Genomic DNA, 23,866 nt, shown 5'->3' with positions numbered 1-23,866 from the left:
GCTCACCCAATTAAAGCCCAACCTTACCGGGTGTCTCCTCAGGCTAAAACTGCTATAGAATAGGAGATCCAGGATATGCTACAGATGGGTGTAATCTGCCCCTCCTGCCGTGCATGGGCATCTCCAGTGGTTCTAGTTCTCAAACCAGATGGGGAGATACGTTTTGGCATGGACTACCGTAAGCTAAATGCTGTGACTCGCCCAGACAACTATCCAATGCCGTGCACAGATGAAGAAACTGGGATGGGCCCGGTTCATCTCTACTTTGGACTTAACCAAGGGGTACTGGCAGGTAGTGCTAGATGAATCTGCCAAGGAAAGGTTAGCCTTCACCACACATGTTGGGCTGTATGAATTTAATGTGCTCCCTTTTGGGCTGCGGAATGCACCCGCCACCCTCCAAAGACTTGTAGATGGTCTCCTAGCAGGATTAGGAGAATATGCAGTCGCCTACCTTGACGATGTGGCCATATTTTCGGATTCCTGGGCAGACCACCTGGAACATCTACAAAAAGTCCTTGAGCGCATAAGGGAGGCAGGACTAACTGTTAAGGCTAAGAAGTGTCAAATAGGCCTAAACAGAGTGACTTACCTTGGACACCAGGTGGGTCAAGGAACTATCAGCCCCCTACAGGCCAAAGTGGATGCTATCCAAAAGTGGCCTGTCCCAAAGTCAAAGAAACAGGTTCAATCCTTCTTATGGTTGGCCGGATATTACAGGCGATTTGTATCGCAATACAGCCAAATCGCCATCCCAGTGACAGACGTAACCAAAAAGAAACATCCCAATGCCATTCAGTGGACCGAAGAGTGTCAGAAGGCCTTTAACAAGCTTAAAGCGACACTCATGTCTGACTCTGTGCTAAGGGCCCCAGACTTTGACAAACCGTTCCTAGTAACCACAGACGCATCTGAGCGTGGTGTGGGAGCAGTTTTAATGCAGGAAGGGCTGGATCAAGAATTCCATCCTGTAGTGTTTCTCAGCAAGAAGCTGTCTGAGAGGGAAAGCAACTGGTCAGTCAGTGAAAAAGAAGGTTACGCCATTGTCTACATTCTGGAAAAGTAACGCCCATACGTTTGGGGATGGCGTTTCCACCTGCAAACAGACCATGCTGCGCTACAGTGGCTTCATACTGCCACGGGAAATAACAAAAAACTTATTCGATGAGTTTAGCTCTCCAAGATTTTGATTTCGACATCCAACACATCTCAGGAGCTTCTAACAAAGTGGCTGATGCACTCTCCTGTGAAAGTTTCCCAGAATCAACTGGTTAAAATTGTCCTTGAGATGTGGAAAATATTGTTAATCTTTATACGCTTGATAGTATATTTAGAGGTGCACGTGTCTTATTAACTCTGTTTTCTCCTAGAGCTCCAGGAAGAAGTCACAACCAGTGTTTCCCCCTATCTGTGATTTGGGAGGCGTGTCATAAATATAAAGGGAAGGGTAACCACCTTTCTGTATACAGAACTATAAAATCCCTCCTGGCCAGAGGCAAAACCCTTTCACCTGTAAAGGGTTAAGAAGCTAAGATAACCTCGCTGGCACCTGACCAAAATGACCAATGAGGAGACAAGATATTTTCAAAGCTGGAGGCGGAGGAACAAAGGGTCTGTCTGTCTGTGTGATGTTTTTGCCGGGAACACAAAAAGGAATGGAATCTTAGAACTTAGTAAGTAATCTAGCTAGATATGCGTTAGATTTCTGTTTTGTTTAAATGGCTGGTAAAATAGCTGTGCTGAATGGAATGTATATTTCTGTTTTGGGCCAATTTATTTTGCCAGTTTACCTGTGCCAGTATTAAAGGCTTTTTTTCATTGCTCTTTCAGACATTCTCTATATGTCTTTGTTTACCAGCACACTGGAGGAAAAGCAATTCCTCTGAACTATTTCAAATGTGCTTGAAATAAGCCCAAAGAATAAATGAAAATACATTCACAAGTGGAAATATGATTTGTTTGAATTTTCAACAGTTTCAGTATTAAATGTGTTTTTCCAATCTGTTGAATTGCAGATGAAAGGGAATGTATCTTCTGGACAATTTAGTGGTCCTAATGACGTTTGAGTTGTGTTTAGCAATTCATGGTCATTTATTAACTATTGTTTTGGCATCAATTGGCATTTCCATAGAAAAGATTAAAATGTCATTACCAATAGGCTTTGTTCCTTCAGAGAATTGCCTGGAGGGGAAAAGCAAATGTGGATAATAACTTAAAGGAATTAAAGTGCTTAATACAGAGCTCTATTATTAGAGTACAGCAATGAGTATTGTATATTGTCAAAAATATGTTTTTATTGGAGACGGTTCTGTAGAAGTAAGCTCTGTAGTTAGTCCATAGCTAGTACAGAAGCATGATAATCCCCAACAAGGATGGCTTCGCACTGGGTGCGCGGGGGGTGGTAGGGATCTAGCCATTTTTCTGACCCAACATTGCTAGCACAAGTGCATCTCTACCTGTGGTAGCAATAGTGGGAATGCTCATGTAGACAAGGTGCAAGACTTTTTTACCATTCCATTGTGTAACCTTCTCTGAGCAGGTTTAGGCAACATAGTGCTTCAAATACTACTAGTGAGGTCTTGAAACCTTGTCTGTGCTGATGTTCGCACCATAATTACCACCAATGAAGCTGCACTGGTGTTAGAATTGCGGGACAGTTTCAGAGAAAGAGTCAATATCACAAATAGTCTGAGTGGTATGTTGGGACTAAAAAGTAAAGGATTTGGGCGAGGGGTGCAGAGATTTAGGGCCTCCTAACATTCATTGGATTATTAGGCCAAAAGTATTTTTAAGATACTCTGCTGTGACTGATTGGAAGATGCAGTGGCTGGAGGCACAATAAGCATAAAATTACTCAGGTGAAAAATTGAATATGCTGCTCCTGTGTTCACTGATGGCAGAAAAACCTCATACCTGGGCATATGATTTTAATTAAATAAATCTTAAAATGCACCCCAGTACAACTGATTCTTTGAAGTTTTCAAACAAAGCAATGTCTTTCACAAACTTCTCTGATTTGTCTTTTACTGAGGAATATGTCCTGATGTGTGTGGGCTGCAATTTTTTTTCTCTGCTTATCTCTTCCATACATGTAAGGTGACAATGGCAACTTGTGAACACAAGCTGGGTGTGATGGATGGACTAGGCCCATAAGCCCCCTGCTGGAGGCCTCAGGGTCTTGCCTTACCCTGTCCCGGGAAGGAGCAGAAGAGAAATCCTCCAAGCAGCTTAGAGTGAGTTGCAAAGAAGCAGCGAATGAGAGAGGCTGCAGGGAGCAGCAAATCAGGGCCCAGCAGGGCCATATAAAAGGAGCTGCAGAATAGAACAGCAGTCAGTTGCTGCCTGGAGGTGGAGAAGGGAGAACTGTGTTCCTGGCTGGCTGAAAGAGCAGCAGGACCATGGACAGCTCAGTTCTGGAGGGGACAGGGGAGTGAGAGAGCTCCTGTCTGGCTGCTAGGACTGAGGCTAAGATAGTTGCCAGCAGTGACCGAGGGGGCAACGAAGGAGCTCCTTGCTGGTTGATGGGACTGAGTAAGGACTGAGCCCAGGGAGGGCTGCAGGAACATAGTGTCTCCAGGGAGGAAGCCCTGGAGGTATGGCTCTGTTTCAGGGCCAGGACTACTTAAAAATTGAGCCCAGGGAGGACTAGAGAGATATCATTCGAGGGGTGCTGAGGTAGGTCCCTGGTAGACTGTATACCCTGGAAGAGGTCTTTTCTGATTCACATTCAGACAGTGTGAGAGACACGGCCAGAGGGCTTAGTCACTGAAAAACCACTTGAGAAACCACTGGCAGGGGTCACTAGAACTGAAAGACTGTAGACACACCCGACTAGAAGGGGGCGCTCGCGAGAGATGGGTGCCACCTTGTTACACTGGGGGAAAAAAAGAAAAACCAATATTGAGTGGAAAAAAATGCATGATTACAGGGGTATCTATATATAGAAAAATTAGCTGTTTAATAATAAAAAAGGAAGTGTTTTTACATCAAGAAGAGCCATGGAGGTAGGGAGGGATGGAATATTAAGAAAATAAACAGATTAACAAAAAAACCAATGAAAATAAAAATCCACACACAAAACAATGACAGTGCCCACACTCACACAGTTTGATGAAAACCTATTTTTCCCTAGAGGAAAAATATACAGTTACAGGTGGCAACCACATTGAAAAGTAAACAAGAAAGCCCTTGCAGGCAGAAAGAAGGCTTATAACAGCACAGATTAAAAGATGACATTATGTGAAATAATGCAAAGCTACACAATACACACACACACATCCAGAAATTAAAAAAAAATAAACTTATTAAAAGAAAGAAGAAGGTAAACACCAGTAGTTATAAGGGCTGTAGAATTAGGGTCCCTAATTTGCTGAGTACTGCCTCCTTTAGGTTTCTTTAAGTGTTGCTGCTTTTTAAGATTCTCTTTCTTAGAGTATCTTTGTTTATGATTATTTAATATCCATCACTAACCCCATTGTTAGATGTTTTAGTTTGTGTTTTTCCAAGTTAAATCCTCATTTTGTGATTTGCCCCATCAGTGTGCCTGAACTCTATTCTGGAGTAAAATGACAATATTGTCAAAATCAAAAGCTGGGAGTTTTTGTGGCAACATTCTTTAGGTTTGTGAAAGTCATTCAATTGACAAAAGTGGAATTTTTAGAAAAATGTGTGCTGTTGTCATTGCTGTCAACTTCTGATTCAGCAATGACCCAGGCATATTTCCCTAAGTCGAGAATTTTTTTCCCCAGTAACTAGTGTTCTGAATGAGTTTGTCTTGAAACTCTGAATGAGTGGCATTGATATTTATTCTGAACAAAAGAAGAACTTTAATAATGTCCGACAGTCATTCGACTATTCTCTTCGTTCCAAACACTGTTCATCATTCTGAACACATTCCAATGGACTGTTCGTGGTGAACACAAAGCATATTCTTTCTTGGTACAGCAATATCTCTTGAAAAAATGTTTCGTATTTATACAAAAACCTAAATGTTTTTGATTAAGGAAATGAAAATCTACAGCATTTAGATGTCCTCAACAAAGTACAAGCAATACTAGGATATCATCTGAAAAAACAGGACAGTCCAAATAAAACTGGGACATATGGTCACCCCAATTCTTGAGCGACTACTTTAAGGGTCAGAGAGTAATTTAGTCTTACTGCCGATTTAGTCATTGGCCTCTCTGAGGATTCATTCAATAATGGTGCCAGTTTGAATTGTATTCTAAGGATTAAGATCACCAAATACAGTTGAGTCAAACCAGTGACCCAGGGGTAAAGATTTCCATACCCTATTATCAGTCCGCTGAGCTTTCTAGTCTGCCTCATACATCTTAAATAATGGCAGGCAGAATATTGGGCACAGAATAATACACACAACTCTTGGATTCCCTGGTATAATGAACAAAGATCAGAAAACCCGGAGTCTGCTTCTGTTTAGGTTTAAATCAATGCAAATAATGTAACCTTCCAGTTTATAACTAATGATGGAAGAATATGATGTTCAATTCTGAATGATTTTCTCTAGGGATGAGAAGCATAAGAATAGACTTTCCGTACCAATGAGTATGTTCTCTGGCTTTTGCAAGATATATTGTGTAATTAAGAGTAAGCAGATATGCTTTTATTTGTCAATACTGTGCATCTCATGTAGGAGTAGTATGTGTAAAATAAGATTTAAAAAGAAGTGCCAGGTCATCCTTTGCAAACATCCCTGTGCAAAATGACACTTCCAATTCTCTCTTTCTATTTTCAAATTAAAAGTATGAGGAGTACAGAAAAATAAATGCTTGCAATAAATGCTCTAAAAGGTATAAAATGATCATGGTCAATAAATATGTCCTTTGGAAAACATTTATATCCCCTCTCTTACAGTTCCTTTTCTTGACTATTATACTACTTTAATTTTTGAAGGTTGTTAGTGTTTATAGTTCTATAATGTGAATAGAGTATGATGTACCTGTTATAGAAGTCAGAATTTTCAATTAAAATTAATTTTGTTGGCTAACCTATTTAGCTAAGAATTTTAGCTCAGTTGGCATATCTGGTCTTCAGGAAGTCCTGTATCTCAGATAAGTTGATTGAGGTACAAGTGAAGGGCAAGTAACTTGCCCAGTGCTGTGTGTTGAAGTGAAAGGCATATTATCAGCTTCCATAGCATGAGTACAAATCAGAAGTTCACAGAGATGTAACTTAATCTTCCAGTTTTATGATGGAATGGGGGAAATGATTTCCCCTCTTTGTTTCAAGCATGCCAAGCTTTTGTGATTAAAGTATCTCTCTATTCTAGAGTGGATCAAAACAGCAGGATTTTATTTTGGACAGCATTTCATAAACTTTAGTCAGTTTTTGTTTTCTTGGCTGCTTATATATGAATTTTGCCTGCTGGAAGTTTGAGTATATCCAAATTGCATCAATAAATGGATGCATTAATAAAAGGTATAAAGCTAAAAGAGCATGTTTTAAAATATGCCAATACTTATCTGAATCTGAAATTGCCAAATTTCATCCAAATCAAAACTTGTTACTCCAAATTCAGTTTGGCTCTACTCTGTACCACCTGATACTGCTCCTCTATGGCACCTTTGTTTCAAGGGAAGAAGAGAAAAGGGTCTGCAATGATTATTTAGCCATTTGTTTCTTTTAGTGAAAAATTACTTTTGAGAAATATTAACTGTGGACTTTCCTCATTTTTTCTGTCTTCTATACATGTCATTAAATCAGTCTGTTGAAGACTGATGGCAATGGTGTGAATCTGACTAATCTTCAAGTATATTTGTTTTCTTGTTAAAAAAGGGATCTTACTTTCTAAAATAGAAAAATAAGTGTTTAAATATAAATGTCCTATGGGTCCCCAAATGCACCCCAATAATCTGTTTGGGTTCCACATATTGGTCCACGTCTTTCCATGTCATAAGGACAGGACAGAGCCAATCAATAGCTTTCTGTGAGGGCCCAGTTCTGTCAAACTTACTTATTTTTAGGACCTTAATTGTGAATCTAGTTCCTTACCTATGTGAGTAATGTTGTATTAAATTAGGTGGAATATACGAGCTAAAAGAGTCACAGGAGTTAACATGACCCTGTCACTATCCAACATTAAAGAGTGTTAAACAAGATTTGGGAGTTTGGTATTCAGAGACCTTAGCCTGCTTAGTAACATGATAATCACACTAGGAAATTCGTGGTCTAGGAATTGTTTATGGAAGGTTCTATGGTCTGTGTTATACAGGAAGTCAGACTAGATATCACAATGATGCCTTCTGGCCTTGGATTCTATGAATACCAAAGGTTAGAAATTTACTGATTGAAAAACACAAAAGAAGAAGAAGAATGAAAACAAAGCAAAAAACATAGAAACTGAAATTGAGTGACTGTGCAAAACAAACAGTCAAAACCTATCAAAGTCTCTTTTTAGGTAGGGTGTATATTGGCTAGTTTTTTATTTTGTCGAGCAGTCTTAGGTGGGGAGGAAAAGGGTTAGTTTTATTGTTCAATTATGAGTCAGGAGTGATAATCACTTTCCTGCTTTTTATAAAACAGACAGACATAAAGGAGAGAAGAGACAGGATAGTAAAAGATGGGGGACGTAGGGCTTTTGTTGATATTCTCAGGGTACAAGGCAGCTAGTCAGTCACAGACGGATGCTTTGGGGCTGTAGGTTGCCCACAAGAGCTATTGCTCTGGACCCCAACTCAGTTCCCTGGTCAGGGTCATCATCTGGTTGGTCTGGTCTGGGCCCTTTCCTTCACTGGTCCTTCTCAGGCTGAGCAGAGCTGGACAGGTCTTCTCATCTCATCATGCTGATGCTGTGCAGTGCAGCTGATATCAGAATCAGGTGACAAAGCTGAGAGAGTGAGAGGACAGGAGCAAGATAGTGGGGAATGGAAAGAGACACACAAGGGAGGGGAAGACATAGCAGAATCTCACATATATCAGGATGGAGTCCTTGATAATGTAGTGGTGATGGTTGGGTGTCTCAATGAAAAACCCCTTAACAGTAGCTGTATTAGTGGTGGTACTTCCCTTCCCCCCAAAAGTTTCATTGTTAAGGGCCGCAAAAAGCGTGATGGGTGGAATAGCTCCTCTCATTATTTTGTCCACCAGTTAGGTCTAATTTCCAGGCCCACACTCCTCTTGTTTACCAAGCATAATCTTAATACAGTCAGTTGGTAACAGTAGACTTCTATTTTTAAACTAATTCAGTCTTTCTGTTTCCTTACATCTTTTCTTACACAGTTTTATCTAATGGGTCACTGGAACAATTCATGAACCTGTCCCCACTTTTACCAGTCAGGCTCACAGGTAAAGTAAGCCTGCGAGTCCTCAATTACTACAATAGCTGTCCTGGAACTGGTCTTGGCCTCAGTCCTGCAGTGAGTGCCACATGAACACAAGCATCTGCCCATGCAGAACGGATTTCAGGATCACCGCCTTCATTAGCAAAATACCACTCAGTGTGAGAAAGAGTGGCAGAATCTGGCCCTGTTGATTAAGTAACATGGGACACTTTCTCTGCTCATGCTTAGTGGTGCCATCTTGATAATATAACCAGTCCAAGAAAATATGAGACAAAAAATTGACAAAGGGCCTCAGATACCAGGAATCGAATCTCCCTGTTTGAAAGAACAGTAGCTTACTACTTAAGTTTCCTAGATTTCATTGTCTAGTTTTTAGTGAAAAGCATACAATATTTAGCTCTTAAACAAACAAGCAGGCCCCAATCTTTTTGCAGCGTAAGAAGTAAAAAGGTTAGAATGAAATAAGTTCTGTAGATTTGGTTCAACATTAACCCACTGACTTCATTCAGAATATCATGAGCTCAAGTTTACTACCTTGGGTAATATCATATAAACAATACAATACAAAATAATTTTCAGTTTTATACTGTGAAAAGTGATTCTCACGATTATCTGTTCTTGAGATTGCGCCCACTGTTACCATAATACAAAGGACATGAAGAAGAACATGATCCTGCAAAAATACTAGAAAATGCACATTGAAAAAGAGACATGATCTAGTCTCAAAGGTTCCTCTGCATGGGTGTTTTTTAAATTGAGTCTGTTTGATTTTTAGGGGTCTGAAAAAGGGAATTACTGGGGTAACTGATCAAAAGATTTCTTGTTTTGGAAGCTCTTGTAATTTTACTGAAAATGTTTCATCTTATGCAACAGCAATTGGCCTCTGTTACCTAATATCTAACAGAAATAATTTTGATATGGAGACAGATGAAATCTGAAAACAAATTGTATCACCGTAGCAGATATAGTAATAGATATCCTGCCAACAGGATAACTAACATATATATTTCTAATTTTAAAAAGTGCTCTGCTGTCTTAAGTTTTTGGGCCAGGGATGGGGGCGGGGCTTGAGAGTGATGAACATCTGAAATCTTAAAACAAGTGAGTGGAGAGAAGGTTGGATCACTGGGTAATTAGAGGAGTCATCTATCTGGTTTGGACAGGCGTTCTAATCCTAAACACAAGCTTTAAATTTGCTGGCTATTTCTTTTGATTTGTTTATATCTCTTGGAGGAAGGGTGATGGTATCTGGAAGGATGTTCCTTAAATTTTGTCAGGTTTCAGAGTAACAGCCGTGTTAGTCTGTATTCGCAAAAAGAAAAGGAGTACTTGTGGCACCTTAGAGACTAACCAATTTATTTGAGCATAAGCTTTCGTGAGCTATAGCTCACTTCATTGGAGCTCTACTCCTGAAGTGCTGTTAAGGGGAGTGAAGAATGAAACTTCAGAGGTTTCCATTCTGCAGCTTTGATAGTCTGAGGATGTATTAATTATTTATTTGGCAATATTTAAAGGTCTTAAAATTCTTCCTTGTATGGGATTTTTTGTTAGTCATAGGCTACATCTACACTACGAGCTAGGAGGTCTGATTTGCAGCTCGCTGAGACATCCTCATGCTATTTCTCATCTGAATTAGCACACTAAAACTAGTAGCGTAGCTGTGGTAGCAATCAGTGGCAACAGTGGCACAGGCTAGCTGCCCCGAGCATGTAACTTCTGGGTCAAGCGAGTTTGTACTCAGGGCTGCCACAGCCACTGTTACACTACTAGTTTTAGCATGCTAGTGTAGCCAGTTAGTTCATTTGATCGTTTACTTGTGTTATCTATTGTCATGATTAACTCATGTATGTTATTTCATATGTAATCAATGTGTGATGAGTAGATTCAAGTTAAGGTGTAGGTACAGTTATAAGTAGGATAGAATCATAGGAGTATAAAATTGACAGGTATTTAGGAGTCATGAATATTTATTAGGTATATAAGTAAAGTTAGGCTGTAATGCAAGGCCTACAGGCTCAGGCCTATAAGATTTCAGCTTAGCCACACTAGACCTCAGGCTTAAGGAGGCTTGACATAAGTAGGTGACCTAAGAGTAGCCCTGTCCCAGTACAGTTACAAGATTACTAAAAAGAATGTGCCAATAGTGATGTTCTGGGAAAATATACTGCAACATACCCATTTAGACTGCAAGGCACCTGATTGTAACATGATGGAAAGTTCTGCTCTGACCACAGATTATCATGAGACATGTTGACATAAATGTTAGTAAGATGTTAATAAGAATAAAAGGAACTAAGAGAACAACCTATGAGAAATAAGGTACCCCAAAATGTATGGGGTGTGGAAGTACAGTTAAGGAAAAAGAAGTTGGAGCCTGCATACATATGCATGAGGTGTTGGTTGTGGTCATAACAACAGGTTAGAAAGGGTTCCCTGGTATGGATAGGGTGAGAAAATCCCAGCAGGAATCACTCCCCTATCAATGACCACCTGTTGAGAGATCCATCGGACTCGAAAATATCTTCGGGAATGTGAGTATGAATACTGCATTATCCATTGCATGGGTTATCTTAGGTTTTATATATTTGTTTGTAATTTTAATGTTAATCATCTGCGTAGTAAAACTTACAATACAGACAAGATTCCTTACTTGTGACTGTGTCTATGGTCACGGTCCTCATTCTTCATGTGTTCCTGGAGGCTAAGAAAATCAGTAAAGGTAACTTTTACCATGTTGCTCTCAAAACTGTAGTACCGCAGGAGCTAGCCTCACTCACTAAGGGCACTATAGTTTAACACAGCTTCCCGCAGCTGCCATTGGCTGGGAACGGTGAACTGAAGCCAGTGGGAGCTGCGGGGGGCGTGCCTGTGGACAGTCAACGTAAATAAAATGTCTTGCAGCCCGCCAGAAGGTTACCCTGATGGACCATGTGCTGAAGATTGCCGACCCCTGGTGTAGTCCTATGCACATTGTTCTTCAGACATGACTAATTACTGTACATATCTTTCATTTGTTAATTAGCTGCTTTGATTTCTAAGACCTGGTCCAGAAAAGCACTTAAGCACCTGCTTAACTTTAAATGTTAGTCCTGTTGACTTCAAATGCTGGGTTTCTTGTGCATCTTACTATTTTGATACCTCAGGACTGTACGCTTAAATTTAAATCTTTATGAAGTTATCCACAGATTCCTCAGAAAGGATCGATTGCTGCTGTCATAAATTATCTGTACCTTTTTGTAAAAGGTTTGATAGCAGAAAGACATTTGTAGTTGTGTGATATCATAGAATCATAGAATATCAGGGTTGGAAGGGACCTCAGGAGGTCATCTAGTCCAACTCCCTGCTCAAAGCAGGACCAATCCCCAATTTTTGCCCCAGATCCCTAAATGGCCCTCTCAAGGATTGAACTCACAACCCTGGGTTTAGCAGGCCAATGTTCAAACCACTGAGCTATCCCTCCACCCCCATATGTAGAACTCCTTTAATGTGACTTCTTAGGAAATTAAAGACCATATTGCCAGTGGGTATAAACTGGTCTAACTTCAGTGGTTTATACCTGTTACAAGTTGAAAATGTAATGAGTTATTTGAATTTAATGGTCACCGTGTGTCAGTGGCTGGGATGTGGACTGTCATGCATAGTGGTTGAAGCAGGTATCAGGCTTAGGGTTTGGAGCAGGTGTCAGTAGCTAGAGGCCAGAGCCAAGGGGCACAGCCAGAGTCAGGAGTTGGAGACTAGATGCCAAAACTAAGGGTTAGAGCTGAAGCCAAAAGTCAGAAATGAGACCCCAAGGTCAGAGCTGGGTTAGTTGGAGTGAGGCAGGGCAGAAACTACCTCAGCTGTGAGCAAATGCTTTGAGCAGCCACTGAACTGCTACTGTTGGTTCTGCTGCTGGGTCTAAGAGCCAGTTTCTGACTCTTCCAGCCAATAAGGCTGTGCAGCCAATTACCCATCCTGCCCCAGGACAGCTGTGCTCATTAGGCTGCCTGAGGACTGGCTTTGCTTAGGGCCCTGCTTCCTGACACCATGAGATTGATATGACTGCTGCTCCAGTTTTCATATATTACTATTAATTTCCACCTGTAGGAAGCCACAGGCTCTTAAAAAATGCTTGTTGGTAAAGTTGATGAAATACTGTACAATAATGATACAACGTATAATGTTGGTAATATCCTAATATTCTAGTATGAGTTTGCAATTCAGTCTATATGTGCATCGTAGTTCATTTTAAGAGGGTTTTTTTTTTGTTAAAAGACATTGGGGAGGATACAGAATTACTCCTGTAGCTCTAGGACAGTGTACTTATAAATAAGTTTGGGCATCCTCCCCAGTGTAGTTATGTATTACAGATTATTGTTATTATCTTCACTTTTTTGGTGAAATTGAAAACTTTCTTTATTGTTAGAGTAAAGCTGCCAAAATACATTTACCACAGATTTAGAGGTAAATATCATTCTTCTGGAGCCAGCCTCAGGTTTTGGAGAGGTTTTTTGCTGAAAGGCAGGCTATGGCTTCCCATGAGTTCATCAGAAAGATAAAAGTCTAAAAGCTCTTCAAAGCTAGACCTTAAGCTCTAACAGAAATTAATTGTGCAGAGATGGTTTGTGTATGTGGAAATGAATAAATATTTACAAACAATTGGATTTGAAAAGAACCCTTCCCACCTAGTCTTGCCAATTGCAGTTAACTTTTTAATATCGCCTGTTTTGAATTCCATATAAAACATATATTCATATAATTTAACTTAAAATTGATAAAACGAAAGAAATAAGATCTAGTCCTCCTTCACTATGCCCCAGGCTACAGGTAGAATATTTGCATAGTTCTGTGGCATATTGGTGGCTATTAGCACATAGTGCACTTTCGGTATAGTTTGTGTAACTAATATCAACGATAGTATCATAGCTCTGTGTTGTTTACTTAGTATAAGGTGGTGAGTTAAGGACTGGCTTGAACTGCAATTTCCTTCCTCTTGCCTGTTTCTTTTTTTTAGCTGTGCTAGCACTAAAAGCTACTTGACAGATAGTAACTAGTTAGAGAAACATCAGCTTCAGTACTTTAATTCAAGTGTCAGCAATTACAAACCTAGCTTATAATGGAAATGATAGATGGCTCTTAACTACAGTGTTGTTCGAAAAAAGCACTATAATAACCTGAGAAGCACAATAGAACTCCTATTTCACAAACTAATTGGGGTTCAATGAATTCATAACATCAAAATGTTCATAAAATTAAACATCTCAAAATTGCAGTAGGTGTGATGCATAAGTTGCAATATGGAGCACTTCATTGCTTTCTTTTTGTCCTTCGAATAAATGTACTTCAGGCATCAGAATGTGAGTGGTTGTCTACCTGTTCTTCATAAACATAAAATTCATAAAATTGGGTTCATAAAAATTGAGGTTCCACTAGTATGGTCTTGTTGCTAAAGGCAAAGGGCAAGGAGACGAGATCTGGGTTCTGATCCTGGTTCTCCCACAAACTTCCTGTCTGATCTTGGACAAGTCACTTTACTTTTTCTTCGCATGCTTGCTCAAGTCAATTCCATTTGAGGTGTGTGTGTGTGCACGCCCATGTGCACAGTTGTTGGAATTTTTTGCCTTAGTGGTATCTGTAGGGCTGGCTGTGGCGCCCTCTGGAGTGCCGTGCTCATGCGCCATTATATGAGGCGCCGCTGGCCCTACCCTTCTCAGTTCCTTCTTACTGCCCATGACGGTTGATCAGAACTCCTTCCTCTTGACTTGCAAGTGAATATAAGTTTTTCCTAGTACCTACTTGCCTTCTCTATGCATATAGTTGTTTACACCAGTTAGTTAGGTTTCAGAGTAACAGCCGTGTTAGTCTGTATTCGCAAAAAGAAAAGGAGTACTTGTGGCACCTTAGAGACTAACCAATTTATTTGAGCATAAGCTTTCGTAGCTCACTTAAGCTTATGCTCAAATAAATTGGTTAGTCTCAAAGGTGCCACAAGTACTCCTTTTCTTTTTACTAGTTAGTTAGTAATTAGGTGTTAGGCTGTATGAGTTAGTAAGTTAGAGTCCCCACAGGGACTTTTCCCTGGGGTGGGGTGTGCCCGGGTCTCTGGGTTTCAAGGTCTGCTCAGCCTATAATAGGCCTATGCTGTTAGCAACCCCCATAGCAGCTGCCTAAAGTGCTTGAGAGAGTCACACATAAAAGACAAGTACCTAATTTGTAAGAACTTTCAACCCAGAACTCAAGGGGAGCGGGACATTCGCTTATGGGCCCTCCTCATGGAGGCCGCACTTTGCCGGGTGTTGGAGCCTTCCTGCTCCGACTCCACGCCTAGCACCTTGGTGTCAGTGACGAGTGCACGGCCAACATTGCTCTCCTTCACCAGTGCCCAAGAAGCACCTGAAAAAGCAAGGCTCCCCAGCACCAAGCAAAGAAGGTCGGGGGAATTGGGCAAAGGACCCAGTGTGGTCCGCCCGCCGACTCCGGAGCCTCCTGGGGGTATCTCTCCACTTGGACCCTCAGGTCCTCCAGGGATTTGCCTCTGACTCCTGGAAGCGGTAGGGGATCCAGGCACCTGGTCCTTCCTTCGACGTCTGAAGTGGCTAAGGACCAGAGAGCCCTGCCTGTGCCACAGATGTTGTTGGATGTGGCTAAGGCTCTTCTCTCTAAGGACAAGCCAGCCATGAGACTGCCTCAGAGGGCAGTTGAACACCGTCAGTCTCTGGAGCAGAAGCAGTGTTTCCCGACTCCATGACAGAGGTCCCCGACTCTATGAGCTAGGACCCAGAGATGGCCTAGGTCGCTGGCACCACAATCCCGGTCTCCATCGGTGCGGCGTGGATCGCCTACAGTGAGGCATCGGTCTTCATATGCCCAGCACCGATCATCCATCCGCCAGCCGATGCCCCAGTGTCTGTCCATGCATTGTTCCCTGCCAGTATGGGTCCATTCACCTTCGCAGCACCGGTCCTCGGAGAGGCATCGTTCATCTTATTCAAGACATCGCTCTCCTGCGCATGGGGTCAGCCGCCAAATGCAGGTATTCACAGCCCTGCCTTGGTTACTGGAAGGGGACTCGTCCAGCTGAGAGTGGGACTTTAGCCCCTTGCCAAGGCAGCACTGATCCCTGTGGGCTCCGGAATGCATCGCAGCTCCAACAGTGCCTACACGGCAGCAGGGCCAGTGGCCAGCCCAATGGCCCTATTGGAACGCGTGGGGCATGCCAGTGATACCGATGCCCTTATTGCACTAGTCCTCCCTTGTGGCTTCAGAGAAGCAACCCCCTGCACCAACGGTACTGGGATGGGTACATGTTGCGAGCTTGGATATTTGGAGCAGGTGCCCACTGCAAGGGAGTCCTCCCCAGCAGGGGACAATGCCCCAGGCCCTCCCCCAGGGTGCAGTCATTATCATCGTTGCCAGATGAGGCAATAGCAGGTCCCTCACATGCCAGCTCACCAATAACTTTAAAGAGCACCAAGCCCTGCTGAGAAGGGAGGCTTTGAATTTAGGCTTAGAAATGGCAGAGCAGATGGACAACTTGTTCAACATTCTAACGACGGCAGCCCCTTTGCAGGTCACATTGCCGGTGCATGAAGGGGTTCTAAAGATAGCCAAGGCCCTGTGGCAAACCATGTCTTCTATTCCACCCACCTCCAAGTGGGCAGAAAAGAAATATTTCGTCCCTGCTAAAGGGTTTGAATACTTATATACCCACCCTGTTTCTGCGACCAATGAAAGGGACAGACAAGGGCAAGTGAGTTCCACTCCCAAAAACAAAGACAGCAAGAGGCCGGACCTTTTCAGAAGAAAAGTTTATTCAGTGGCCAGGCTTCAGTTTAGTTTAACTTGTGGGACTCCCTCAAAAAGTGTAAAGACTCTCTGCCCCAGGACTTGGGCCAGGAGTTTACAGACATCTTGAAGGAGTGTACTACAGTGGCCAGGAGCTCCCTCCAGATGGCCTGGGATGCAGCTGATTCGGCAGCCGGGGTCGTCACCTTGGCTGCAGTGATGAGGCGCAGTTCCTGTCTGCAATCTGTGGGTCTGTCCCAGGAGGTGCAGTCCTCCATCCAGGATCTTCCCTTCGATGGAAGTGGGTTCTTCTCGGAGCAGACGGATGTGAGGCTGCATGGAGTCAAGGACAGTTGAGCCATCTTCCGGTCACTAGGCCTGCATATGCCACAAACAGTGAGGCCTCCCCCGCCTCCTAGTGAGGCCTCCCCCGTTCAGGCCTCCCCCACCTCCTAGGCCTTGGCCTCCCCAGCAGGGCTCCTCTAGGAGAAGGGACAGAGACAGAAGGTTCAGTCGCCACCCCTCCACCTCCCGTTTGCCCACTCATCCTGGCCCAGTGAAACACCAGCAGGGTCAGAAGCACTTGCTTTGAGGGTGCGCTTGAGGAGGGCGCCCCAGTCAGTTCTCAGAGTGCACCTTCCTACTCCTTCCCTAACCGCCTGTGTCCCTTCCAGTCGGCATGGTCGCAAGTAACCTCGGACTATTGGGTGCTCGGCATTATATCTTTGGGATACACCCTGCAATTTTTATTTTGAATCACCGCCTGCATCAAGTTTTGCTATGAACAAGAGAAAGTGCCATCTCTGACAATCAGAACTGCCCATTCAACCAGGGTGCAAGCCTCATCGGTAGCCTTCCTGGCCCAGATGCCAGTTCAAGATATCTGCAGGGCCACCACCTGGTCGTACATCCATAAGTTCACATCCTTTTATGTGCTTACTCAGCAGGCCCGGGACGATGCTGACTTCAACAGAGCAGTACTGCAAGCCACATGACTGTGAACTCTGAGCCCACCTCCAGGGGACTGCTTGTGAGCCACCTAGAATGAAATCAACATGAGCAAGCACTCGAAGAAGAAAAAAAATGGTTACCTGCCTTTTGTAACTGTTCTTCAAGATTTGTTGCTCATGTTCATTCCATTACCCGCCCTTCTACTCCTCTGTTGGAGTTCCTAGCAAAAAGGAACTGAGAAGGCATAGGGCTGGCGGCGCCTCATATACCGGTGCATGAGCACGGCACTCCAGAGGACGCCATGACCAGCCCTACAGATAAGGCAAAAAGGTCCGACAATTGTGAACGTGGGTGTGCACACGTCTAGAATGGAATGAACATGAGCAACACCTCTCAAAGAACAATTATGAAAGGTAGGTAACAGTTTTTTCTTTTTTTTCAGCTTCCTCATCTGTAAAATAGCATTTATGTTTATGTAGAGTGAGGCAAATTCAACAGGCCAGGTGTCAAGGTTCCTCCCCCACTCTGAACTCTAGGGTACAGATGTGGGGACCTGCATGAAAACCTCCTAAGCTTACTTTTACCAGCTTAGGTTAAAACTTACCCAAGGTACAAATTAATTTTATCCTTTGTCCTTGGAATAACCACTGCCACCACCAAACTCTAACTGGGTTTACTGGGAAACGTAGTTTGGACACGTCTTTCCCCCCAAAATCCTCCCAATCCTTGCACCCCAATTCCTGGGAAAGATTTGGTAAAAATCCTCATCAATTTGCATAGGTGACCACAGACCCAAACCCTTGGATCTGAGAACAATGAAAAAGCATTCAGTTATCTTACAAGAAGACTTTTAATAGAAATAGAAGTAAATAAGGGAGTAAAGGAATCACCCCCGTAAAATCAGGATGGTAGGTACCTTACAGGGTAATTAGATTCAAAACATAGAGAATCCCTCTAGGCAAAACCTTAAGTTACAAAAAAGACACACAGACAGAAATAGTCATTCTATTCAGCATAATTCTTTTCTCAGCCATTTAAAGAAATCATAATCTAACACATACCTAACTAGATTACTTACTAAAAGTTCTAAGACTCCATTCCTGGTCTATCCCCAGCAAAAGCAGCATATAGACAGACACACAGACCGTTTGTTTCTCTCCCTCCTCCCAGCTTTTGAAAGTATCTTGTCTCCTCATTGGTCATTTTGGTCAGGTGCCAGCGAGGTTACCTTTAGCTTCTTAACCCTTTACAGGCGAGAGGATTTTTCCTCTGGCCAGGAGGGATTTTAAAGGGGTTTACCCTTCCCTTTATATTTATGACACCAGGTATTTAACCTTGTTTAAGTCCCCTTTATATTGCTCCAGTGACTCAAAGATTTAAAGCTGCACACTCTCATTGTAATGCCAGCTTCTCCCTAAGCCCCGGACCATAGGATGCTTGTCAAGGTGATACTGGGCCATGGAATAGTCTCTAGGGGAATATTTCAGCCAGCATGCTTCAGAACAACCATGTGACCACTCTAACTTGTGCCTGTGGCCAGTTTAGCCCACAGCCACCCAAAGATTGGGAGATGAGAGGAGTAATAGTGACTTAGAGCTACCCTTGTCCCCTTCCCCAAGTGAGGATCCAGCTGAATATTATTAAAGGTCTTCGAAATTTTATACAGAAGATTATGTGCAAGTGCAAAGTGTTGACTATTATTTAACATTATTGCTAGCAACAAAAGATCCATCACAACAAAGTGATACTTGTGGATGCTTTAGGGTGCACAGCACTTCATATTTTTTTGCCCCCAGCAAATTTCTGAGAGTTTATTGAATCTGGTGTAAACACCAGCATTCCATGGCCTAGAGAGCTGGAATTTGGTATTCTTTTAGGTAAGTGGAACTTGGTTATTTTATTTTTTGGAACATTGATCTATTATTTATGATAATTACCATGTTTTATATTTTAAGTATTAACAATGGGAAAGAATATTTTTTCCTCTGAGTGCAATGCAAAAATATGAGTGCTACAGTGGTGAAAGGAATGCTCTCTGAGTTCCAGTTACGTAGTTTAAATGTAAGTACAAATCCCATTGAATTCATTGGGAATTACTTGCATACAACAGGATGAGATAATCTGGTCCTAGGAATTTATATAAACCAGTCCCCAAAAAGTTATATTGAAGTAAATTGCCACTCCTGTGTCCAACATTGTTTTGAAAAAGAAATAATTAAAAACTTTAAAAGTACTTCTTTGAGATACTCTAATGTAAAAGTAAATTATATTTTTGATAAAGTAGAATGGTTTTATGTGATTTTTGTTTTGTAAATGATACAGCAAAATCACGGGCGTGGGTGGAGCCCCCCTTTGGGAGGCTCCACACCTTTCATGCCCACCTCCCCTGTGGCCAGAGTCCTGAGACTCCTTGTCCCTCCCCACTGCATCTGGCGCCCCAGAGCTCTGAGACCCCCCTGCCCAGAGGAGCTCTGAGCGCCCCCTACTCTCGGCTGGAGGAACCCCGGGCCAACTGAAGACCTGAGGGCCCCCACCACCTGCCCAGAGGAGCCCTGGGCCAGCAGCACCTCCCCTCTCCAGACCCCAAGCCGCTGCAGGGAAAAGCCTCTTACGCGCCTCCAAATAAGCTTCTCATATGCCCTATACAGGTTCCAGTGTGGCTGAGGAGGCGGTATCTGCTACTCAACTTCCCGGGTTCATCAGTAATCTCCTGCCTCCTCAGCCACCCTGGAACCTGCATGGGGCATAATAAATCAAAAACTTCCCCCCCAACCCCTGCAACTGGGGTTCTCGTGGCTGCGGTAGCACCAGGGGAGGCAGAGCCTCCCCTCGCCTATGACTTTTTTCTTTAGCACAATCATGAGTTGATTTACTTACACGTATTTGTTTTTATTTCTGAAGGTACAGGATCAACCATAGTTTTTATAGGGCCTAGCTCATTCAAATGTGCTGGGCCTTTCAGCAGGCTTCCATCAGCCACACATCTAGAGAATGGAGGAAGGGTTTCATGGCTAGTCATATTGAGGAAATAGATGCCAAAGTTACATTTTCTAAGGGAATGGAGGGAAAATCATGCCACTACACGCTATCACAGCTATAATATAATACAGATCTATCCAGTGTGGCAATCTCCAGGGGACAGATGGCTCGAGGCAGACACTATCAGATGCAGGCCACCCGCTAAAAACACAGGGCTCTGCTGCATAATGTGTCAACCAACAAAGTGACAGAGAAGCAACTCTTTGGCAGCTAAGCTCATTCAGATACAGCTCAGAGAGACTTGTTGAGGAAAATGAAGACTGCATAGTTTAAAATGTGGAGGGGTTTTGTTAGTTCCTTGCAGGATGGTAGTCAATAACAGTTAAAGTTATTTCTGTAAGGTATATTAATAAGCTAGGATTAGTTAGTATGTGTGATGTGGCAGCTGTCATTTATGTGGCTCTTATTTTTGCTCTAGTAAAAAACAGCCCAACTAGAGATACTAACTTGAAATAAAGCCTGAATTAAACCCTGACACTGTTTATTATATCACTAAAATGATCATAAAGGTTGTTTTCCCACAGTTTAACCACAAAAATGTGCACTCACAACGTGCCCAGTTAAGATAACACTTTCCACCATAAATATTGCAATCCACAGACAGACTTTCTGGCATAAAATCACCACTGATTTAGCACAACTCAATTGCACAGGGATTTAAAAAACAAACAAGCAAAAAAATCCTGGCATTTACTCTTACGGACCTAGTAAGTGGTGTGTACCACAATGCTTTTCATACATGCATCATGCCATTGCAAAATCAGATTCTATTCTTCTTGCTGCATATAACTCTCAATAAAATCAATGGGAGTTGTGTGCACATAAAAAAAGGAAAATGTATTTTTTAGGGCAGTAAACAATACTAACCCATTCAAATGTTATAAGGAAAAGTTGCACTGCTCCAAACCCCAATTTACAGCTATCGTGTATAAAGCTGTTAAATCTCAATTCCCTACTTGATTAAATTTAGTCTGAAGAACTCTTGTTATTTTGTTGAAGCATATACAGCAAAGTTAAAATAATTGAGTCTCTGCTAGATTTACTATAGAGCTACAGTATTTGCAGCAAATGACTTGCACCCATTTCAGGTCTTTACCTTATATTGCTTATAAATTGTACACAAATAGTAACTTATGTTTTACCATTTTAGCAAGTGAATTATACAGTTTATATACTACTAAAACAGATTTGTCAATCTCCAAATACTTACACCCATTATTTGCCTATTTGTCTACCCAATATTTTCCGTCAAAGAATTTGTTTTGGGTGTCTGGCACCTTGCCACCTCACTGCTCCACTACCAGACATTATCTTTTTCGAAAAGATGCTCATTTGGGGAGTAGATTGCAGGTAAATCATGAGTCCTACACATCTGAAGACTTGGACTCAAAATAGTTTGTAAATAAAAATTTGTTTGGTCGTCTCATTCTTGTTCATAATACACAAAGTATTTTATCACAGTTAGTCTCTCCGCCCTGTCGTTAAGCTTGTGATATCATCAATTTGGCAGGCTTGCTCACAAGATTCCCTAACACCACTTTTGGCCACAACCCCAAATATCTTTGAGTTGAAGGAATGAGCACATTGTGACACTACTTCACAAAACAGCAGCAGTTGGGCTTGCCCAGGAGAAGGCACCAGAAACGTTACAACTCTCTTCAACTTCATATTCTAGGACTTTGCACAGGAGAGACCCAGGACTTGACTAGCTGGGGTGTAGGAGGTTAAGGGCCAAAATACGTCCGCTGAGTTGTGTAGGGAAACTTGATCAGCACAGAAACAACACTTTAGGTTGTGAATACTGCACTATTTGCAATGCTCCACTTAAAATTCAATAAAAGAAGAGTCAGGTAGTTTTAACAGAGTAATTCATATTCTCTCACTTTCATTGGGGATCTAGTTCAAAATCAACCCATGGTTTTCCCTGAAATGAGTGTGGCATTTTCAGTTCCGTTCTCACTGAAGAGAAGTACACAGATTTTGGGAGACAGGCCAGTCCTTGCTTACAGACAGCCCCCCAACCTGAAGCAAATATTCACCAGCAACCACACACCACACAACAGAACCACTAACCCAGGAATCTATCCTTGCAACAAAGCCCGTTGCCAACTGTGTCCACATATCTATTCAGGGGACACCATCATAGGGCCTAATCACATCAGCCAAGCTATCAGAGGCTCGTTTACCTGCACATCTACCAATGTGATATATGCCATCATGTGCCAGCAATGCCCCTCTGCCATGTACATTGGTCAAACTGGACAGTCTCTATGTAAAAGAATAAATGGACACAAATCAGACGTCAAGAATTATAACATTCGAAAACCAGTTGGAGAACACCTCAGTCTCTCTGGTCACTTGATTACAGACCTAAAAGTTGCAATTCTTCAACAAAACAACATCAAAACAGACTCCAATGAGAGACTGCTGAATTGGAATTAATTTGCAAACTGGATACAGTTAACGTAGTCTTGAATAGAGACTGGGAGTGGATGGATCATTACACAAAGTAAAACTATTTCCCCATGTTTATTCCCCCCCTCCAACCCGCACTGTTCCTCAGACGTTCTTGTCAACTGCTGGAAATGGCCCACCTTGATTATCTCTACAAAAGGTTCTTCCTCTCCGCCCTGCTCTCCTGCTGATAATAGCTCACCTTAAATGATCACTCTCGTTACAGTGTGTATGGTAACACCCATTGTTTCATGTTCTCTATGTATATAAATCTTCTCACTGTATTTTCCACTGAATGCATCCGATGAAGTGAGCTGTAGCTCACGAACGTTTATGCTCAAATAAATTTGTTAGTCTCTAAGGTGCCACAAGTCCTCCTTTTCTTTTTGAGAATACAGACTAACACGGCAGCTACTCTGTATATCACAGTGGTCTCAACAAATTCCTCTGATCCACCTGTGAAATCCAGAGATTTCGTTCTCCTAAGGTCTCTGGTTTTGACAGAGCTCCATCCTGTTTGAGGGGATGGCAATTCACCAGAATTTTTTTCAGCTTGCTCTACACAAGAAGTTAAAAACCCTCCAGGCTTCATGCTTCTCAAAAATGGGCTAGAAAATTAAATGTTCACTTGACTTGGCTGCTCAAAGAGGTTTTCATGGAAGATGAATCAGCCACATCCTGTACATCAGAAGCAGAAAGAGGAACTGAATATGGACTCTAGCTCAGGGGTAGTCAGTTATTTTTTGTCAAGGTCCAAATTTCTTGGTTAAGGTCTAATCAAGGTCTAGACTCCAGAGAAAATAATTAACAAATAAAAATAATTAATAATAAATAAAAAGATTTTGGGGTCCATTCAAAAGCATCTGGCGGTCCAGATTTGGCCCGCAGTCTGCCTATTGACTACACCTGCTCTAGCTCCTCTTCTTCTAAATCTATTCAAACTAAGCAAAAAAGGAAGGTCAGGTACTGCATCTAACACCTTTCCTTCACAAAATCTGCATCTTGTTCCGATCCACTTTCTTCTAAGGAAAAGCTATGACATTCAGGATAATGAGGACTCAAGAATTTCACCTTGGTATCTTTCAGGGCTAGTAACACTGAATTTGTTTGCAGATCCCATCAAAAAGAAAGGATTACTGGAGCCAATGCAAACAGACAGGGTTTTTTTTGCTAATCTTATAAAGCAGAAGATGTCCCCTTTCCCCTTTCAGTCAGAGCACACTCAAATAGGGTTTAAGATAATCTGTCATTTTAGAAAAGATGTACCTGACTGCCATTCGGGAATCCCTGTCATACACATAAACATTATGGACTTGATATGGGAACTTCAACTGATTGGCCCTCCGGCAGCAGTGTTT

At 42.2% G+C, this 23,866-nt stretch overlaps 2 protein-coding genes across 4 annotated transcripts in view; both read left to right on the top strand.

Moving 5' to 3' along the window:
* LOC144260728 (LIM zinc-binding domain-containing Nebulette) overlaps window positions 1–23,866 on the top strand; it is a 408,056-nt gene that overhangs the window by 251,118 nt on the left and 133,072 nt on the right. The gene's annotated exons all lie outside the window — the stretch shown is intronic.
* LOC144261065 (nebulette-like) overlaps window positions 21,379–23,866 on the top strand; it is an 89,439-nt gene continuing 86,951 nt past the window's right edge. The window contains exon 1 of the mRNA XM_077810189.1: window positions 21,379–21,404. Coding sequence (XP_077666315.1) covers window positions 21,379–21,404 — 26 coding nt within the window. The remainder of the gene's footprint in view (window positions 21,405–23,866) is intronic.

Source organism: Eretmochelys imbricata, chromosome 2 (genome assembly GCF_965152235.1).
Source record: "Eretmochelys imbricata isolate rEreImb1 chromosome 2, rEreImb1.hap1, whole genome shotgun sequence".
NCBI classification, from domain to species: Eukaryota; Metazoa; Chordata; order Testudines; family Cheloniidae; genus Eretmochelys; species Eretmochelys imbricata.
Note: the sequence above shows the minus strand (reverse complement) of the source record. Positions and strands in the feature narration are given on the sequence as shown.